General features: G+C 45.2%; 1 protein-coding gene across 49 annotated transcripts in view; it reads right to left on the bottom strand.

Annotated features, from left to right (window-relative positions):
• Nucleotides 1-5,350: 5,350 nt before the first annotated feature.
• rnf19a (ring finger protein 19A, RBR E3 ubiquitin protein ligase) overlaps nt 5,351-14,205 on the bottom strand; it is a 49,384-nt gene continuing 40,529 nt past the window's right edge. The window contains exons 9-15 of one of the 49 annotated variants that reach the window (XM_045695100.1): nt 9,586-9,720; nt 8,294-9,327; nt 8,053-8,234; nt 7,418-8,018; nt 6,911-7,341; nt 6,847-6,880; nt 5,351-6,618 (exon numbers count right to left, since the gene is read on the bottom strand). In XM_045695100.1, the coding sequence (XP_045551056.1) occupies nt 8,574-9,327; nt 9,586-9,720 (889 nt within the window). In that variant the 3' untranslated portion in view covers nt 5,351-6,618; nt 6,847-6,880; nt 6,911-7,341; ... (1 more) ...; nt 8,053-8,234; nt 8,294-8,573. Of the gene's footprint in view, nt 6,619-6,846; nt 6,881-6,910; nt 7,388-7,417; nt 9,328-9,585; nt 9,721-14,205 lie in introns of all 49 variants that reach the window. The other 48 variants (XM_045695099.1, XM_045695102.1, XM_045695110.1 and 45 more) reach the window with 48 other exon arrangements.

The raw sequence follows: 14,205 nt of genomic DNA on the forward strand, positions 1-14,205 counted from the left end.
GACCTCAACCTATAGAAAATTTGTGGGCAGAGCTGAAAAAGTGTTTGCGAGCAAGGAGGCCTACAAACCTGACTCAGTTACACCAGCTCTGTCAGGAGGATTGGGCCAAAATTCACTCAACTTATTGTGGGAAGCTTGTGGAAGGCTACCCAAAACGTTTGACCCAAGTTAAACAATTTAATGACAATGCTACCAAATCCTAATTGAGTGTATGTAAACTTCTGACCCACTGGGAATGTGATGAAATAAATAATTCTCTCTACTATTATTCTGACATTTCACATTCTTAAAATAAAGTGGTGATCCTAACTGACCTAAGACAGGGAATTTTTACTAGGATTAAATGTCAAGAATTATGAAACTGAGTTTAAATGTATTTGTCTAAGGTGTATGTAAACTTCTGACTTCAACTGTACCACTTGGGTCCTGTTTCAGTAATAATGATATCAGACCTTGTTGAGTATCTGATAATCTACCATTTATATAGGAGTGGTTAAAACATGCTCCTCTGAGTATATCAAAAACAGTTTGGTATACCTCCACTGGTATTCCATCCAGCCCTGGAGTTTTCCCATCCTTAAATGCATCAAGAAGTTCCTCCTCTGTAATTTGGCTTTCACATGAGTCTTTCTGTACAGATGTTAATGCATTATTATTAGGGAAAGAAATCCATACAATTAGTTTCAGATGGACTGAAACGAAAACATATTCTTAAAGTACTTTACTTCCTCATTCGGTGAATCATGTGTGACTCCATTGGTAGCATTCCCAATATTCCATCCAGTTTGCTTTATTCCATAATATAATATTACACTGGATCTTTCTTGAATAACTTCCTCAGTTTTTTTCCTCAAACTTATTCTGTGCTACCAGACTCTTAATACACTGCACAATTTATAGTCCAATATTTACACGTGGAATCCATCCAATATTGGACTATAAATTGTGCCTTCCGACATTATAATTATGTTTATTCTGTTAAACTGAGCCATTTACTTTATGTTCGTATTCTTATATTTTATAATTTGTTATTGTAATTGAAGGAACCTGCTAATAAGCATCTCGTTGGACGATGTATTTTCCCGATACTCATGGTATACTGTACAACTAATACAACTTGAAACTATTTTTTACCAGGGAGATCAGATTGGCAGTGAACATGTGTTATGTCATTATTTAACTAGGCAAGTCAGTTAAGAACAAATTCTTATTTTCAATGACGGCCTAGGAACAGTGGGTTAACTGCCGTGTTCAGGGGGCAGAACGACATTTGTACCTTGTCAGCTCGGGGATTCGATCCTTCGGTTACTAGTCCAACGCTCTTCTAACCACTAGGTTAACTACCGCCCCAATAAGTGCATCGATGACGTCGTCCCCACAGTGACCGTACGTACATATCCCAACCAGAAGCCATGGATTACAGGCAACATCCTCATCGAGCTAAAGGGTAGAGCTGCCGCTTACAAGGAGCAGCACACTAATTCGGACACCTATCAGAAATCCCGCTATGCCCTCAGATGAACCATCAAACAAGCAAAGCATCAACACAGGAATAAGATTTAATCCTACTACACCGGCTCTGACACTCGTCGGATGTGGCAGGGCTTGAAAACTATTACGGACTACAAAGGAAAACCCCGACGCGAGCTGCCCAGTGACGCGAGCCAAATGCCTTTTATGCTCGCTTCAAGGCAAGCAACACTGAAGCATGCATGAGAGCACCAGCTGTTCTGGATGACTGTGTGTGAACGCTCTCGGTAACCGATGTGAGCAAGATCTTTAAAGCTTGTACCCCAAGCCATAAGACTGTTGAACAATTAATCAAATGGCCACTGAACTATTTACATTGACACAACCCCCTTTGGTTTTTACACTGCTGCTACTCACTGTTTATTATCTATGCATAGTCACTTCACCCCTACCCCTTACCTTAACTAACCTGTACCCCCTCACACTGACTCAGTACCGGTACCCCCTGTATATAGCCTCGTTACTAACCTGTACCCCTGTATATAGCCTCATTACTGACCTGTACCGCCTGTATATAGTCTCATTACTAACCTGTACCCCCTCACACTGACTCAGTACCGGTACCCCCTGTATATAGCCTCGTTACTAACCTGTACCCCTGTATATAGCCTCGTTACTAACCTGTACCCCTCCACACTGACTCGGTACCCCCTGTATATAGCCTCGTTACTAACCTGTACCCCTGTATATAGCCTCGTTACTAACCGGTACCCCCTGTATATAGCCTCGTTATTGTTATGTTGTTACTTTTCATAATCCTTTACTTTAGTCTACTTGGTAAATATTCTCTTCTTGAACTGCACTGTTGGTTAAGGGCTTGTAAGTCAGCATTTCACGGTAAAGTCTACACTTGTTGTATTCGTGACAAATAACATTTGATACGAGATGTGATGTCATCCCTCTACCAGTCAGAGATGAGACTGAAGTCTATTCTACCTCAGGGAAGGCTGTTCAGGAGTTTGATGAAGACCTGGGAGTGGCGACAGGGAAGGCTGTTCAGGCCTCATCATCCCTCAGAGTTGACATGAACTACGCTGGATGTTGGTCTCTGGCCGGTTCTGACCCCATCTGCCTTCAGAGAGCATCATTAAAGCATTGGACAACGGCGGAGTGTTGTTCAGTAATTCACGGCAGGCAGCTGCTTCCTTCGTTTCCATTCTGGAGACTCTAAATAGACTTTAATGTTAGAAGCTGCATTGCATCTATACTTATCCAGAGTGACTTGCAGTTATACATTCTTTACCTTGGTGTGCTCAGACTCCCTGCAGAAACACACTGTAGAGAAAGGAGGTCAGACTCCATAAAGTGCACTATTGACCAGGGTTCATAGGGCTTTAATCAAATGTAGTGCACTATATAAGGGATAGGGTTCTATAGGGCCTGGTCTAATGTAGTGCACTATATAAGGGATAGGGTTCTATAGGGCCTGGTCTAATGTAGTGCACTATATAGGGTTGTATAGGGCCTGGTCTAATGTAGTGCACTATATAGGGTTCTATAGGGCCTGGTCTAATGTAGTGCACTATATAGGGGATAGGGTGCCATTTGGGATGATTCTAAATCTTAAAAGCTGCTAGTTTTCTTGCAGAAGTATTTGACTTATTTCCACTAACTGCAGATAATGCAGACAGGCAGTATTACAGGCTCTAGAAACACAATGTGGGAGAGATGTGGTGTGCCTTATCGAGATTCAGGAAATATAACATCCTTGTGTGTATATCATAAACTGCTGCTTTGATGCACTGCAGAGTATTTTACACGAGGACCTGTATTGAGTCATGTATCTTGTTAACCATTAGGGGGCACCGTTGCCTAGTTATTTTAATCACAACTCGGTACAAAACTGAGTCACGCTTGTAAAGCAGCCAGTCTTTCATTCAAAACCTGTCATTGTGCATTCATTTGGATTGTAAAACATCTCCCCATAGAACATAAGATATTTTCACTGTATTATGTTAAAACCAATAGCAAAACAATGCAAGATACGCGTTTCATATCGCCCTTAGAAGTCATGAGTAACGTTACTGTAAATTACAGTTCACATTAGGCTTTACACTTTCATTACAAACCTATGATTTCCATGTGTAATCAATGAAGACATCCTCCACAATCATTCATGCAAAAAAAACTATTCGATTTGTCAGACATAATTGCAACATAAGTGTACAGTTTTTATTTAACGAGGCAAGTCAGTTAAGAACAAATTCTTATTTACAATGACGGCCCACCCCCTAACCTGGATGACGCTGGGCCAATTGTGTGCCGCCCTATGGGACTCCTAATCACGGGCGGTTGTGATACAGCCTGGAATCAAACCTGGGTCTGTAGTGACGCCTCCAGCACTGAGATGCAGTGCCTTAGACCGCTGAACCAGGATCTGTAGTAAACTCCTCTCTACACGGATTAGACATGAGGCCTGGTCTTCAGAGGACCACACAGAATCGCCTGTTATGTGGCCTGTTATCAATCCAGACTGGTAGTTGCGCAGCACCACAACAGTAGATAAATGAACAGTTCAGGGTGAACCTTTAGAGGTCTAAAATGTAACTCTGGACCGCCAAGCCAGTCCTCCTCCCATTGTTCCCCTCTAATCAGGGAGTGATTTAGACCTGGGACACCAGATGGTGCAGTTCATTATCAGGTAGAGCAGGAAACCAGAGTTGAATCTCCCTGGTTTAGAGCACACATCCACGCGCTCTGAGAGTCGCAGGTTCACGAACGGAGCCTCGACCCTACCGGGTTTCACTTTCCGTGTTCAAAGATGAATCGTTTTGTTTTAACATGTGCTAACACGCCAAAAAAATACCCCCCCCCAAGACTGTTGTTACAGTGTAGACTGTCCCCAAGACTGTTGTTACAGTGTAGACTGTTGTTACAGTGAAGACTGTCCCCAAGACTGTTGTTACAGTGAAGTGGAAGGAAACAGTACAGCTGAAGCATTTCATAGAGGTGAATGTTACTCATTAATCAGATCATGGACCACTTGTTAAACACAATGCTAACGGGATGGTTAGCATCTTGACTTGTTAAACACAATGCTGACGGATGGTTAGCATCTTGACTTTTAACCCAATGCTACTATTTCCTTGACTTTTAAAACAATTCTGATTTAGCATCTGGGATGGTTAGCATCTTGACTTGTTAAACCCAATAATGATGGGATAGTTAGCGTCTTGACTTGTTAAACCCAATAATGATGGGATAGTTAGCATCTTGACTTGTTAAACCCAATAATGATGGGATAGTTAGCATCTTGACTTGTTAAACCCAATAATGATGGGATAGTTAGCGTCTTGACTTGTTAAACCCAATAATGATGGGATAGTTAGCGTCTTGACTTGTTAAACCCAATGCTGACTGGATGGTTAGCATCTTGACTTGTTAAACACAATGCTGACTGGATGGTTAGCATCTTGACGGGATGGTTAGCATCTTGACTTGTTAAACACAATGCTGACTGGATGGTTAGCATCTTGACGGGATGGTTAGCATCTTGACTTGTTAAACACAATAATGATGGGATCTGTAGCGATAACAACACTTAGACATTCTGCTTTTCTCTACATTTCTTTGGTTGCGTCCCAAATGGCACCCTATTCCCTATATAGTGACCAGGGCCCATAGTAGTGCACTACACAGGCAATGGGACAGTCCTGTCTCTTTTGAAGAGACAGGATGAGGTGCAAACAGACAGAAGCAGATTTCTCAAAAGGCAACATGGGTAGAAAAATCCTCATTTGAAAGGACCTGATAACGTCACCGTTAGCCTGGCTTGTCCTCCAACTGGTGACCTACGACTTGAAGACAGCACAACTCAGGCTTAAATCACCATTTTAATTAGAAGTGATCTACATTTATAACAGAATGAAGAGAGTCTCAACAATCACTGTTTTCACCCTACTGATGATGATGATGACGATGATGATCCAGATCAACTCTTCAGTCCTGATTCTTTCTGGAATATTTACTTTATATTGTAAATCCAATCCTGACAGTTAAAATCTGTGTTGTTTAAGAAGACAAAAGGGTTAAATTGGTTGGCTCTTCCTTCCCCCCTCCAACACAGGATCTGACCCAGCACAAGGTTCAACATGGAAAATCAAATACTAGGACTACAGAACAAAATTAATCAACATCTTAAAAGTAATATTCATTTTTTTTTTTTTTATAGAATCATCACGGAAAAATAAAAAATGACTTATTGACTGGTCCCTCTTAGGTCAGTTTGATCTTTTCATTGACCGGTTTATATTGAAACTTTACGCTGCGGTGTGATGCCACTGGCTGGCTGGCTGGCTGGCTGGCTGGCTGGCTGACTGGCTGGCTGACTGGCTGGCTGGCTGGCTGCTGACTGGCTGGCTGGCTGGCTGGCTGGCTGGCTGGCTGGCTGGCTGGCTGACTGGCTGGCTGGCTGGCTGGCTGGCTGGCTGGCTGACTGGCTGACTGGCTGGCTGGCTGGCTGGCTGGCTGGCTGGCTGGCTGGCACAGAAATAGCACTACTACTATGTAGAAGTCTGTGTCAAATGGAACCCTACTCATCTAGTAACGCAGTACATGGTGAATAGGATGGCACCTGAGACAGGGTTTGTTTTGCCTCTGATCCAATCAAGCTTCCTGGATGGAGAGTCGTGTGGCCTGGAGAATCTGTCCCCATGTGAAGGCTGGTATAGAACACTGATACACCTCTTCCTCTGTCCTCGTACATTTAACTGGAACTTTCTATGTGCCTTGGTCCATCTAAATGTTACCGCCGACCAAAAACCCTCTGGACGTGAGATATAAGACTTCCCATCCAGACTGCCAACATCTCTTCTATAAGAATAAAACCCTTAAACCAGTAGGACAGCTTTCTCCCTCCCTGTAGCCAGTCTACCTTATTCATCCACCTGTATCACTACCTTATTTATCCACCTGTATCACTACCTTATTTATCCACCTGTATCACTACCCAGTCTACCTTATTTATCCACCTGTATCACTACCCAGTCTACCTTATTTATCCACCTGTATCACTACCTTATTTATCCACCTGTATCACTACCTTATTTATCCACCTGTATCACTACCCAGTCTACCTTATTTATCCACCTGTATCACTACCCAGTCATTATTTATCCACCTGTATCACTACCCAGTCTACCTTATTTATCCACCTGTATCACTACCCAGTCTACCTTATTTATCCACCTGTATCACTACCCAGTCTTATTTATCCACCTGTATCACTACCCAGTCTACCTTATTTATCCACCTGTATCACTACCCATCTCCTTATTTATCCACCTGTATCACTACCCATCTACCTTATTTATCCACCTGTATCACTACCCAGTCTACCTTATTCACCCACCTGTATCACTACCAGTTCTTATTCATCCACCTGTATCACTACCCAGTCTACCTTATTCATCCACCTGTATCACTACCCAGTCTACCTTATTTATCCACCTGTATCACTACCTTATTTATCCACCTGTATCACTACCCAGTCTACCTTATTCATCCACCTGTATCACTACCTTATTTATCCACCTGTATCACTACCTTATTTATCCACCTGTATCACTACCCAGTCTACCTTATTTATCCACCTGTATCACTACCCAGTCTACCTTATTTATCCACCTGTATCACTACCCAGTCTACCTTATTCATCCACCTGTATCACTACCTTATTTATCCACCTGTATCACTACCTTATTTATCCACCTGTATCACTACCCAGTCTACCTTATTTATCCACCTGTATCACTACCCAGTCTACCTTATTCATCCACCTGTATCACTACCCAGTCTACCTTATTTATCCACCTGTATCACTACCCTGTCTACCTTATTCATCCACCTGTATCACTACCTTTCACGTATCACTACCTTATTTATCCACCTGTATCACTACCCAGTCTACCTTATTTATCCACCTGTATCACTACCCAGTCTACCTTATTTATCCACCTGTATCACTACCCAGTCTACCTTATTTATCCACCTGTATCACTACCCAGTCTACCTTATTCACCCACCTGTATCACTACCTTATTTATCCACCTGTATCACTACCCAGTCTACCTTATTTATCCACCTGTATCACTACCTTATTCATCCACCTGTATCACTACCCAGTCTACCTTATTTATCCACCTGTATCACTACCCAGTCTACCTTATTCATCCACCTGTATCACTACCCAGTCTACCTTATTCATCCACCTGTATCACTACCCAGTCTACCTTATTTATCCACCTGTATCACTACCTTATTCACCCACCTGTATCACTACCCAGTCTACCTTATTCATCCACCTGTATCACTACCCAGTCTACCTTATTTATCCACCTGTATCACTACCCAGTCTACCTTATTCACCCACCTGTATCACTACCTTATTTATCCACCTGTATCACTACCCAGTCTACCTTATTTATCCACCTGTATCACTACCCAGTCTACCTTATTTATCCACCTGTATCACTACCTTATTCACCCACCTGTATCACTACCCAGTCTACCTTATTTATCCACCTGTATCACTACCCAGTCTACCTTATTTATCCACCTGTATCACTACCCAGTCTACCTTATTCATCCACCTGTATCACTACCCAGTCTACCTTATTCATCCACCTGTATCACTACCCAGTCTACCTTATTCATCCACCTGTATCACTACCCAGTCTACCTTATTTATCCACCTGTATCACTACCTTATTCACCCACCTGTATCACTACCCAGTCTACCTTATTCATCCACCTGTATCACTACCCAGTCTACCTTATTCATCCACCTGTATCACTACCCTGTCTACCCTCAACCATCACATTATTTCATATTAGCAGACATGGATAAAACACAATCATTAGACAAACCTCTCCTCCTCTCCTGTCCTATCTTTCTCTCTACTCTTCCGTAAAGCGAGCTTGCACCACTCAGATACAGAAGTGGATGTCAGGTTAGCTGTGAAAAAAACTGTCATAAACATTAGGTCAGTCAGCCAGCCAGCCAGCCAGCCAGCCAGCCAGCCAGCCAAGTCAGTCAGGAGAGTTTATATCTCAGTCTGAATGCAGCCACTCCTCACAGGGCTGGAAGGCTGCTGGGAGACGACACCTCCATCCAACATGTTGTTATTGGTCTCCTTCAGGACCTCCTCCACCGCGAGGGAGTCCAGCTCCTCCTGCGTCGTCCTCATTAGCCCTAAGCTCTCCTCGGCGATGTAGAGGAGCATTCCTCCTCCTCCTAACCCTCCTTCTGTGTAGACGGGGGCCGAGGAGGAAGAGGAGGAGTGGGATGCAGCGGGACAGTTCTCCAGATGGTCGTTCTCCACCTCCGGCAAGGGGGTGACGGTGACCAGGTCTGTTCCCAGGGAGGTGAGGGGCCGTTGGGGGTGGAGGTCAATGCAGCAGGGGGTGAGAGGAGGAGGAGGTCTGGAGGTCTCAGGATCAGAGCAGCTGAACTCTGATAAGTGGCTGCAGTGGGAGTCTGCTACGGAGGGCAGGGAGCCGCTGAGGGAGGGGGAGTCGAACTCTGAGGAGTTAGTGCTGCGCTGCTCTAGGAGCTGAGCATCCATGTCCTCGCGAGACTCCTGGATCTTCGTTCCTCCGCTGGTCTTCTTCGTCCTCAGCTTACCCTTGCTCTTCTTACCCCCCGAGGAAGAGGGGTCCTTCACCCATTTGGAGGAGGAGGGACACCCCCCCACCCCTCTCCCCTCGCCGCTGGCGTCGTCCAGGCTGCTGCTGTTGCTATGGTGATGGAGCTTCTTCTCCTGCTTCCCCTCCATGTCCACCTCCAGACTACCCTCTCTGTAACCATGACAACAAGATAGGTTATTATTGGTGATCACATGGGGACAGTGGCACATGGGGACCGTGGCACATGGGGACCGTGGCACATGGGGACCGTGGCACATGGGGACCGTGGCACATGGGGACAGTGGCACATGGGGACCGTGGCACATGGGGACCGTGGCACATGGGGACCGTGGCGAAGTGGCGAAGTGGTGAAGACTAGTGGTGAAGACGACAACAAATGTCAACTACCACAACAGAACCAGTGCTGACCTGTCCATGTAGTTGAGAATGGATCCAGCCATCGCTTTGGTGCTGGTGTTGTCACTGATTGTCCCCAAGCTGATGTTGGCCGACTCCCCACTCAGACTACCCTGCTCCTTCTGAACGTCCGCCTGGACCTCCAACCTGGGTAGAGAAGGACATAAACATCAGAGATACAGTGTTGTGAGGAGGAAGGACAGAGATGTGTTGTGAGGAGGAAGGACAGAGATGTGTTGTGAGGAGGAAGGACAGAGATATACAGTGTTGTGAGGAGGAAAGACAGAGATATACAGTGCTGTGAGGCGGAAGGACAGAGATGTGTTGTGAGGCGGAAGGACAGAGATATACAGTGCTGTGAGGCGGAAGGACAGAGATGTGTTGTGAGGCGGAAGGACAGAGATATACAGTGTTGTGAGGCGGAAGGACAGAGATATACAGTGTTGTGAGGCGGAAGGACAGAGATATACAGTGCTGTGAGGCGGAAGGACAGAGATGTGTTGTGAGGCGGAAGGACAGAGATGTGTTGTGAGGCGGAAGGACAGAGATGTGTTGTGAGGCGGAAGGACAGAGATGTGTTGTGAGGCGGAAGGACAGAGATGTGTTGTGAGGCGGAAGGACAGAGATGTGTTGTGAGGCGGAAGGACAGAGATGTGTTGTGAGGCGGAAGGACAGAGATGTGTTGTGAGGCGGAAGGACAGAGATGTGTTGTGAGGCGGAAGGACAGAGATGTGCTGTGAGGAGGAAGGACAGAGATATACAGTGCTGTGAGGAGGAAGGACAGAGATATACAGTGCTGTGAGGAGGAAGGGCAGAGATATACAGTGCTGTGAGGCGGAAGGACAGAGATGTGTTGTGAGGCGGAAGGACAGAGATATACAGTGCTGTGAGGCGGAAGGACAGAGATGTGTTGTGAGGCGGAAGGACAGAGATATACAGTGCTGTGAGGAGGAAGGACAGAGATATACAGTGCTGTGAGGAGGAAGGACAGAGATATACAGTGCTGTGAGGCGGAAGGACAGAGATGTGTTGTGAGGAGGAAGGACAGAGATGTGTTGTGAGGAGGAAGGACAGAGATACAGTGTTGTGAGGCGGAAGGACAGAGATAACGTGTTGTGAGGAGGAAGGACAGAGATGTGTTGTGAGGCGGAAGGACAGAGATGTGTTGTGAGGAGGAAGGACAGAGATGTGTTGTGAGGAGGAAGGACAGAGATGTGCTGTGAGGAGGAAGGACAGAGATATACAGTGCTGTGAGGAGGAAGGACAGAGATACAGTGTTGTGAGGAGGAAGGACAGAGATAGTGCTGTGAGGCGGAAGGACAGAGATGTGTTGTGAGGCGGAAGGACAGAGATGTGTTGTGAGGTGGAAGGACAGAGATATACAGTGTTGTGAGGCGGAAGGACAGAGATATACAGTGTTGTGAGGAGGAAGGACAGAGATGTGTTGTGAGGAGGAAGGACAGAGATGTGTTGTGAGGAGGAAGGACAGAGATGTGTTGTGAGGAGGAAGGACAGAGATGTGTTGTGAGGAGGAAGGACAGAGATGTGTTGTGAGGAGGAAGGACAGAGATGTGTTGTGAGGAGGAAGGACAGAGATGTGTTGTGAGGAGGAAGGACAGAGATGTGTTGTGAGGAGGAAGGACAGAGATGTGTTGTGAGGAGGAAGGACAGAGATATACAGTGTTGTGAGGAGGAAGGACAGAGATATACAGTGTTGTGAGGAGGAAGGACAGAGATATACAGTGTTGTGAGGAGGAAGGACAGAGATATACAGTGTTGTGAGGAGGAAGGACAGAGATATACAGTGTTGTGAGGAGGAAGGACAGAGATATACAGTGTTGTGAGGAGGAAGGACAGAGATATACAGTGTTGTGAGGCGGAAGGACAGAGATGTGTTGTGAGGAGGAAGGACAGAGATATACAGTGTTGTGAGGAGGAAGGACAGAGATGTGTTGTGAGGCGGAAGGACAGAGATGTGTTGTGAGGAGGAAGGACAGAGATATACAGTGTTGTGAGGAGGAAGGACAGAGATGTGTTGTGAGGAGGAAGGACAGAGATGTGTTGTGAGGAGGAAGGACAGAGATGTGTTGTGAGGAGGAAGGACAGAGATGTGTTGTGAGGAGGAAGGACAGAGATGTGTTGTGAGGAGGAAGGACAGAGATGTGTTGTGAGGAGGAAGGACAGAGATATACAGTGTTGTGAGGAGGAAGGACAGAGATATACAATGTTGTGAGGAGGAAGGACAGAGATGTGTTGTGAGGAGGAAGGACAGAGATGTGTTGTGAGGAGGAAGGACAGAGATGTGTTGTGAGGAGGAAGGACAGAGATATACAGTGTTGTGAGGAGGAAGGACAGAGATATACAGTGTTGTGAGGAGGAAGGACAGAGATAGACAACACAACATTTGAATACTTATTAAATTTATTTTATAAAGCTATGCAACACCAGCGCTCCTGTGTGAAAAAATATTTGTCCCCTTACTCTCAATAACTGGTTGTTCCACCTTTAGCTGCAATGACTGCAACCAACCACTTCCTGTAGTTGTTGATCAGTCTCTCACATCGGAGGAATTTTGGCCCCCTCTTCCATGCAGAACTGCTGTAAATCAGCAACATGTGGGTTTTCGAGCATGAACTGCTCGTTTCAGGTCCGGCCACAACATCTCAAATCGGGTTTAAGTCTTTCACTAGGCCATTCCTGAACTTTACATTAAAAACAAACCCAAGATGGCGCTGCAGTAGGACGTGTGCGTTTGTCTGTCTTATCCCGTGTAAATAGCCGGTCTTTCTCGTATGTCTTAATCTCACTTTCTATCTACGAACTAAATATACTTTCCTGCAACCCGCCTCACCCAATGTGGTACGGATCTGCTATTTTTATTCCTTATAACTGGAACTTCCATCAGGAGCTAGCCAGCTAACTAGCTACTAGTCTTTGTTAGCCACGGCTAGCGATCTTCACCTTTTTCCCCCCGTCATCAGCCAGCCTTAGCTCGTACAACACCTGCCAGTCTGCACGGCGCGATATCAACCCAGAGCATATCGGACAGGTTCTCTCTACCACATCACCGGATTCCTACCGCTCTGGATCACTACACCGGATCATCGCAGCTTGCTAGCTGCAAACAAGTGGCTACTGTTAGCTAACGCTTCTGTCCCAAAGCAAGCACCAGCTAGCCTCAAGCTAGGCCCATATACCAGCTAATTCTAGGGCTACAACGCCTCCTTTGCCAATTGGCCTGGATCCTTTCTTGTCGACACGGAGCCCGCCGATCCATCACGACTGGACTGCTGATGAATTTACTGTGTTAAATGAGGCCTCACCTCCTGGTTACACTAGTGACCATACCCCCCCCGTGCATCCGGCAAAGGCGGAGGTGTTGCTAACATTTACGATAGCAAATTTCAATTTACAAAAAAAAAAAAAAACAATGACGTTTTCGTCTTTTGAGCTTCTAGTCATGAAATCTATGCAGCTACTCACTCACTTTTTATAGCTACTGTTTACAGGCCTCCTGGGCCATATGCAGCGTTCCTCACTGAGTTCCCTGAATTCCTATCGGATCTTGTAGTCATAGAAGATAATATTCTAATTTTTGGTGACTTTAATATTCACATGGAAAAGTCCACAGACCCACTCCAAAAGGCTTTCGGAGCCATCATCGACTCAGTGGGTTTTGTCCAACATGTCTCTGGACCTACTCACTGCCACAGTCATACTCTGGACCTAGTTTTGTCCCATGGAATAAATGTTATGGATCTTAATGTTTTTCCTCATAATCCTGGACTATCGGACCACCATTTTATTACGTTTGCAATCGCAACAAATAATCTGCTCAGACCCCAACCAAGGAGCATCAAAAGTCGTGCTATAAATTCTCAGACAACCCAAAGATTCCTTGATGCCCTTCCAGACTGCCTCTGCCTACCCAAGGACGTCAGAGGACAAAAATCAGTTAACCACCTAACCGAGGACCTCAATTTAACCTTGCGCAATACCCTAGATGCAGTTGCACCGCTAAAAACTAAAAACATCTGTCATAAGAAACTAGCTCCCTGGTATACAGAAAATACACGAGCTCTGAAGCAAGCTTCCAGAAAATTGGAACGGAAATGGCGCAACACCAAACTGGGAAGTCTTCCGACTAGCTTGGAAAGACAGTACCGTGCAGTATCGAAGAGCCCTTACTGCTGCTCGATCATCCTAATTGAGGAAAATAAGAACAATCCGAAATGTATTTTTGACACTGTCGCAAAGTTAACTAAAAAGAAGCATTCCCCAAGAGAGGATGGCTTTCACTTCAGCAGTAATAAATTCATGAACTTCTTTGAGGAAAAGATCATGATCATTAGAAAGCAAATTACGGACTCCTCTTTAAATCTGGGTATTCCTCCAAAGCTCCATTGTCCTGAGTCTACACAACTCTGCCAGGACCTAGGATCAAGGGAGATACTAAAGTGTTTTAGTACTATATCTCTTGACACAATGATGAAAATAGTCTTGGCCTCTAAAACCTTGAAGCTGCATACTGGACCCTATTCCAACTAAACTACTGAAAGAGCTGCTTCCTGTGCTTGGCCCTCCTATGTTGAACATAATAAACGGCTCTCTATCCACCGGATGTGTACCAAG

Source organism: Salmo salar, chromosome ssa14, assembly GCF_905237065.1.
Source record: "Salmo salar chromosome ssa14, Ssal_v3.1, whole genome shotgun sequence".
Classification (NCBI taxonomy): Eukaryota; Metazoa; Chordata; class Actinopteri; order Salmoniformes; family Salmonidae; genus Salmo; species Salmo salar.